At 41.2% G+C, this 7,395-nt stretch overlaps 1 protein-coding gene across 6 annotated transcripts in view; it reads left to right on the plus strand.

Moving 5' to 3' along the window:
- Positions 1-6,190, plus strand: part of fam110b (family with sequence similarity 110 member B) — a 231,761-nt gene extending 225,571 nt beyond the window's left edge. For all 6 annotated transcript variants that reach the window (XM_087985903.1, XM_087985904.1, XM_087985902.1 and 3 more), the window contains one exon: positions 3,964-6,190. In XM_087985903.1, coding sequence (XP_087842029.1) covers positions 4,247-5,359 — 1,113 coding nt within the window. In that variant the 5' untranslated portion in view covers positions 3,964-4,246 and the 3' untranslated portion in view covers positions 5,360-6,190. The remainder of the gene's footprint in view (positions 1-3,963) is intronic.
- The last annotated feature ends 1,205 nt before the right edge of the window (positions 6,191-7,395 follow it).

Below are 7,395 nucleotides of genomic sequence, written 5' to 3' on the forward strand. Positions count from 1 at the left end.
TATGAGGGGGCATAGCTACAAATTGAGGGGTGACAGATTTAAGACAGATGTCAGAGGCAGGTTCTTTACTCAGAGAGTGGTAAGGTGTGGAATGCCCTACCTGCTAATGTAGTTAACTCAGCCACATTAGGGAGATTTAAACAATCTTTAGATAAGCACATGGATGATGGTGGGATAGTGTAGGGGGATGAGCTGAGAATAGTTCACAGGTCAGTGCAACATCGAGGGCCAAAGGGCCTGTCCCGCGCTGTATTGTTCTATGTTCTATAAGAAAATTGTGTTTGGCAACATCGTTAAACTAATGTGGCCGGAATCACATTATAACCAAAAAATGCTTTAACTCTGTACTTTAGAAGCAATGTCGCCAATTCGTCAATCGTGTTGTAGCAAATTCATGTTAAAATGTGCGCTATAGCAGAACAACCTATTCATTGTCCAGCTAATTTTAGGTTTTCTTCCCTGACAGCAACTTGAATTAGTTCTGAGATACAGAGCACAGTGTTATGAGTGTGTTTCTAAACATTATTTCTTCTGTTCACTTTGTTCCAAATGTGGTAGACATCCAACAGTGATTTTTCAAAGTGATAAGATTGCAGATATTTTAGACAACATTCATTAGCAGATATATGATAGAGTCTGTATATTTAGTTTTGTAGTATGGTGTTGCATTGCGAAAATGTGAAAGGACGCTTAGCAAATTGCCTCAAAAAATTATTTGAACCCAATCCATGAGCAGCAACTTCCTTCAGCTGATATTGGCCATTTCTGCACCTTGTTCCTTAGACCAACTGCTGATGATATCAGTCACTGCCCCTTTTGGGAATGTTCGAAGCTCAGATTGTGTACTTGGAGGTAGAAGGTTATTTTGAAGTGGTAGAGCAGACTGTTTTGTATCTCTCTCTAATCTGTTGCTCCAGCCCTGAATGTAGTATATGGTAGGGAGCTCACAGGCAGATAATTTGCAGTCATAACAGAATTCTTGACATATGAGCTGTGGGTTGCTACACAGCCTTAGGAACACACAACCCTGTTTAGCCATGTTTCAATTAGGATTATAGAAGACAATGCCATGAACAGCACTGAGCACGCCTAAAAATAAGATGCCAACCAGTGTAGCTGTGAAACAGTAGAAAACTAAATGGTATAGGCAGAACTACGCAATTCCATAACAAATAGATCAAATCAAAGCCCTGAAGTTCTGCCACATTCAGTTGTGACTGGTGTCACTCAATTAATTGACCTTTCCAACAACAAAAGCTCAGGACTGGCAATGCACACTGCCAGTTGCACTGAATTTGCAAGTACTCAGAATGAAGCAGTCTGTGCCTGCCTGAAGCAAGATCTGGGTAACATTCAAAATGGAAATGATAAGTCAAAGTAACATTGTTTCTGTACAAGTATCTGACAATATCCACCTCCAATAAGAGACATTCTAACCAATTGAGCTTGGCATTCAACAACATTATCATCACTGAATTCCCACACAAAGAACAAAGAAAATTTACAACCCAGGAACAGGCCCTTTGGCCCTCCAAGCCTGAGCCGATCCAAATCAATTGTCTAAACCTGTCGCCCAATTCCTAAGCATCTGTATCCCTCTGCTCCCCGCCGACTCATACATCTGTCCAGACGCATCTTAAATTAATCTACCGTGCCTGCCTCTACCACCTCGGCTAGCAACGCCTTCCAGGCACCTACCACCCTCTGTGTAAAGTACTTGCTGCGTGTATCCCCCTTAAACTTTTCACCTCTCACCTTGAATATGTGGCCTCTCATTATTGAATCCTTCACCCTGGGAAAAAGCTTATCTCTATCCACCCTGTCTATATCCTTCATGATTTTTTAAACCTCTACCCCCATCTCCTTTTTTCTAATGAAAATAAAGCTAACCTACTCTTCTGTTCTTAGCTGCCTGGATCTTATGTACACTTCCCTTTTCCTCTTGGCTAGTTGTACGATTTCTCCTGTCATCCACGGTTCACGAATCTTGCTCTTCCTATCCCTTGCTTTCAACGGGACATGCCTATCCTGCACTATCTTTAACCTAGCTTTGAAAACCTCCCATATATCAAATGTGGACTTCCCTTCAAATAGCTGTGTCCAATCCACATTTCCCAGCTCTTGCCTAATTTTGATATAATTAGCCTTGGCCCAATTTAATACTCTTCCCTTAGAGCCACTCTCATCTTTGTCTACGAGTATTCTAAAATGTACAGAATTGTGGTGACTATTCCCAAAGAAATCCCCCACCGCAACTTCTACCACCTGGCCTGGCTCATTCCCCAACACCAGGTCCAATATGGCCCCTTCCCTTGTCGGACTATTGACATACTGCTCTAGAAAACTCTCCTGGACGCTTCTTACAAATTCTGCCCCATCCAGACCTTTGACAGTAAGTATCTCCCAGTCAATGTTGGGAAAATTAAAATCTCCCATCACCACCACCACCCTGTTGCCTCTACATCTTTCCATAATCTGTTTATCTATTTGTTATTCTATCTCACGCTCACTGTTGGGAGGCCTGTAATACAGCTCCACCCATTATGCCTCAGTACTCAAGCCCTCCATAGTGTCCTTCTTTAGCACAGCTGTGATATCATCCCTGACCAGCAATGCAACTCCTTCCCGCATTTTATTTCCCTCCCTTTCCTACCTGAAACTTCTATATCCATTGCATTCAAGGCAGTCACTAAAATCAGAACTAGATCACCTAGATAGAATATGTGTCCACAAGACCAGGTCAGACACTGATTATTCTGTAGTGAGTAACTTAGCTCCATGCTCATCAGAGCTTTTCAACCATCAACAAGGCACAAGTCAGCCATCTGATAGAATACTTCTCACATACCTAAATGATTGCAGTTGCGTCATTGCAGAATTAATAGGAGTCAGAGTGAGCCACATGACACTTCTAATCTACTCTGACATTAAATCCAGGCTGATTTACTTCAATTCCACCTTTTGTATCCTTTAATTCCCTTAATATCAAAAATTAAGATCCTGGAATTCCTTACCTAAGGGCATTGTGGGTCTGCCTAAAGCACATTGACTACAGTGTTCAAGAAGGTAGTTCACCCCCACCTTCTCAAGGCTAACTAGGAATGCAAAATAAATGTTGCCCAGCCAGCAACGTCCCTAAGTGAATAAAAAAAATTCAACGGTTCCCATGTTTCATGAGCAAATGAAAAGAACAATAAAAAGTCAGTGGTATCAAGGAAAATGTGGTAAAATTCTGCATATAAGTATTACCTGCTTAAAGGTGCATTGTAGTATCAAACTAAAGTATTGAATTGCAAAATTAAGTGTACATTTTTCATTCTTTGGGAGGAAAATTGGTCAATTGTCCCAATTTTATTGCAGATGTTAATAACACATGAGCGGACTTTTCCTGTGGTTAACTTTATGTTACAGGTTTGTTGTATTGGCTAAATGTAACACGGACACGAAAATGGTTTTATCTTTCTCGAGAACAAAGTCACTGAACCTGTACAATAACAAAAGATCCAGCATTCTAGGTATTGGGTGTGTTAATATGTGTATGAATAGTTCTTTAAAATTGAACAAACAAGTTGGCATTGCCCTTATCCCATCTTGAAATAAACTCTCAAATGCGCCTGGATGGTCCATGACATGTACAGCAACTTAGGTCTGTTCAGCCTGTCTTTGGCCCAAGGTCAGCGTCACTTGGCTGAAGTGAGCCTTCATTCCCAGCAGAGACAGCTATTGATCAGTTATTGCCAATATACAATGGTACAAAATCTTGGTGCGAAGCTAGCTTGTACGACAAGGTTATTTTTAAAGATCACATTTGGCACATTTGATGTATTTTAGCACACAATTGATAATGCAGGTTTTCATTTGTATGTCCCCAGAAGATTTGCTGCATTCTTACTAGCTAATCACCGCAAATCAGGTACTTTGTCACCGAGTGATACTAACATCGTTGGTTATTCTCTATTTCAGATCCCTGTCTGGAATTGTGTAGGAAAGAACAGACAAGTCTCCCAAATCTCTCAGTCAGCATCAAAGAAGCAGCAGCACAGAGGAATACCAAGTTGTGTCTCGGGGCCCTTTGTACAAAGAGAACACTGATATTTATGAGGAATGATATAAGGTTCTGCTGATAATATTTGCAGCATAAGATCCTTCCTCCCTTCAGTCTGTTTGTAATACATGATTCAACGCAGTGCATTTGGAGTTGCTCAACACAGATTCCAAGACGGCTGCTGGGGACAGGCCATCGAGCATGCCTACAGAAATGCTCCAAGCAGATAGCATGGTCAAACCTGTTGGTTCAGCAACCACCTTCACATCAGCTGTTCCCCTTCGCATACTAAATAAAGGGCCAGACTATTTTAGAAGGCAGGCAGAGCCTAACCCGAAAAGACTGAGTGCCGTGGAACGGCTTGAAGCTGATAAAGCAAAATATGTGAAGAGTCAAGAAGTCATCAATGCCAAGCAGGAACCGGTGAAACCGGCTGTGCTGGCTAAGCCGCCGGTCTGCCCAGCAGTCAGGCGAGCAGCAGGTACCCCTTCACAAAAGCTATCTAACAATCATAAAGCAGACAGCACTGCAAAAAGAGAAAACTTGAATCTAGAAATTTTGAAGAATATCATTAATAGCTCGGAAAGTTCCACCTCAGGATCAGTGCACAAACACACTGCACGGAACTGGCCCCAGCATAGACCTGCCTCTACAGAAATCAACAGGCGCATATTTGCAGAATCTATTCAGGTGTATAGTAACCAAGGCCACGGCAGTCTACAGGGAGGCAACCTGAATGTAACCAAGCGATTGTTTGAAGACCAAGTCAGTGATTCAGCCCTGCATATTTCTCACAGTTCAGCAGATGTGAGGAGGGTTGTTGAAGGGAAGCCTCTAAAACCAATCCCCAGCAGCAGTTCTGCTCCTCCTGTTCTCCCCAAACCTAATATTTCAACATGTAATGCACCCAAGTCACCAGCACAAACCCCTCCAGACTTGCCCAACAATCCAAGCAGACGGCCATCACTTCACCGCTCCAAGTCCGATCTCAGCGATCGATACGCCCGTGCCAATGCTGACGTAGAGCGATTCTTTAATTACTGTGGACTCGATCCTGAAGAACTTGAAAACATTGGAATGGAAAACTTCACAAGGGCGAATTCGGACATAATCTCTCTGAACTTTCGCAGTGCGAGCATGATCAGTTCAGACTGTGAGCAGTCACGACGGAGCAATGATGACCTGACAGATGACGAGGAATCTAATGATCGTGTACCATATGGTATTTCAGCTGTGGAAAGGAATGCCAGGGTGATTAAATGGTTGTATAGTTGCAAACAAGCTAAGGAATCCCAGAAAATATCTCATGTTTAAGAAAGGGACAAAAACTAGGGTTGAGTGAGAGATTTTTGTATTTTTATTTTGTCTGTGAATCTTTTAGTTGTGAAGAATTGCGATGTCTACTGGGATATTTCTTGCAGATCTCAATTCCACTGTGTTGCTAGCTGTCTGTTCTTTCATTGCATGCCCATTGACTTGAACTCAGAATTGGCCTATACTTCAGATTATATGAAGACATGGACATTTCAGTTGTATTAGATATATGCCTATATACACATGTATTGATCAAAAACAGCACGGGGTACTATGTCCACACTTTATTGTGCATTTCAAACAATTATATATGAGAACAAATGTTCTTTATTGTGACAGAATCTATTCATAAATAATTGTAACCAGGAGAAAGGAAAAGCATCTGTCTGCAACATTGCGATGGCAGTCATTTTGGTCTTGAAACGCATGGTACAGCCCATGTAATCTCTAATAGTCCCATGTAACCTGTAATAGTAGTGAGTTGTCTATAATGTTTCTCTTGAAGCTGTCCAGTTTAATGCATCAGCACGGTTCAGCTCTGACAATCCATGTCTTCCAAATCTGCTTTGACTGCCAGTCTAACTGTCTGCTGTAATGTGGTGCTCAGAAGTGAAAAGTACAGCGGGTGATCTCATTAACTTGTTCATTGTTGCTTTTTAATATACTCCAATACTGCACTTCATTTCATAAAAAGGCTGGTGCCTGAGCTGATGGGGAAACCAGATTTTTTTTGTATTATATAATTGCTGTTGTAAATACTTTAAAGATGTTATCAGATCTGTAAAGAAGAATCTGTTATACAAATAAATAGTTTCCAGTTCATTCATCACCGTTCTTGATTTTAGCTTTTTCATTCATAACGCTGAAGTTGCTTTAGTTTCAATGTGAACATTTCCAAAAAGGTTTACATTGTTGACTACTTTTTTTTATTCCTATTGAGTCAGTTGAGATTCATGGAGTGTCAGTGCACTGCAGGCAATGTTCAGTAATTGTCTTCGTTTTCAAAACGTCATTGGTCTTCAAATTTTAGAAATGTATTGGGCTCTTAATCATGCTCACCACTGTAATGTGATCTCTTCTAAAGGTTGTAGGAAGATTCCTAAAGTGTGACATTGTAATGCTTTAAATCTGCAGCAAAAAATGTAATGCTGATTTGGAATTATGTCCCAAGTGTTCAGTCACAGGAAAAGTAATTTTTGTTTCACGTTATCTTTTAGAAAGTTATATCTTTAAACTATAATTATGTACTTTATACATTTTCTTTTTTTCATTTCAAATCGTCAGCAAGGGCAGTCAGTCCTAATTTCCATCCTCCTGTACTCAAGTCTGATGCTCTCTTTTAAAATATCTGTCTGTGTTTCACTAAAGCTGCAATAAAGGATCACAGGTAGTATAATTGGACTCAAAAGAGAAGCTGGTGTCTTGTTCATAGTAGAACGTAACTTTAACAGTGAGTGCTAAAAATATCAAATAAAATCAAAATTGATAAAATTCACAGCAATTGAAAGAAAAGATTCTGGAACACTGGTTAATGGTTTCACATGAAGCGTTCATTACTTTTAGCCCCATATGGAGGCAAATATGCAGGTGGGTGGCTGCATATGTTTATGCCGCCAACTAACATAAATCTGTGTTAAAACTCGAGTGGTGCTGGAAAATCACAGCAGGTCAGGCAGCATCCGAGGCGCAGGGAAATCGACATTTCGAGCAAAAGCACTTCATCAGGAATGAGACTGGGAGCCTCTGGAGTGGAGAGATAAATGGGAGGAGGCTGGGGCTGGGGCTGGGGCTGGGGGGATGGTAGCTGAGAGTGCAGTAGGTGGATAGAGGTGGGGATAAAGGTGATAGGTTGGAGAGGAGGGTGGAGCGGATAGGTGGGAAGGAAGATTGACAGGTAGAACAGGTCATGAGGATGGTGCTGAGCTGGAAGATTGGAACTGGGGTAAGGTGGGGGGAGGGGAAATGAGGAAACTGTTAAAAATATCCCACTCCTGGACTATATTTCCTGGAATTGGAATTTGGAACATAATTTTTTT

This window comes from Chiloscyllium plagiosum, unplaced genomic scaffold (genome assembly GCF_037043375.1).
Source record: "Chiloscyllium plagiosum isolate Xiang-an unplaced genomic scaffold, Cpla_swu_hap1 HiC_scaffold_4, whole genome shotgun sequence".
Taxonomy (NCBI): domain Eukaryota; kingdom Metazoa; phylum Chordata; class Chondrichthyes; order Orectolobiformes; family Hemiscylliidae; genus Chiloscyllium; species Chiloscyllium plagiosum.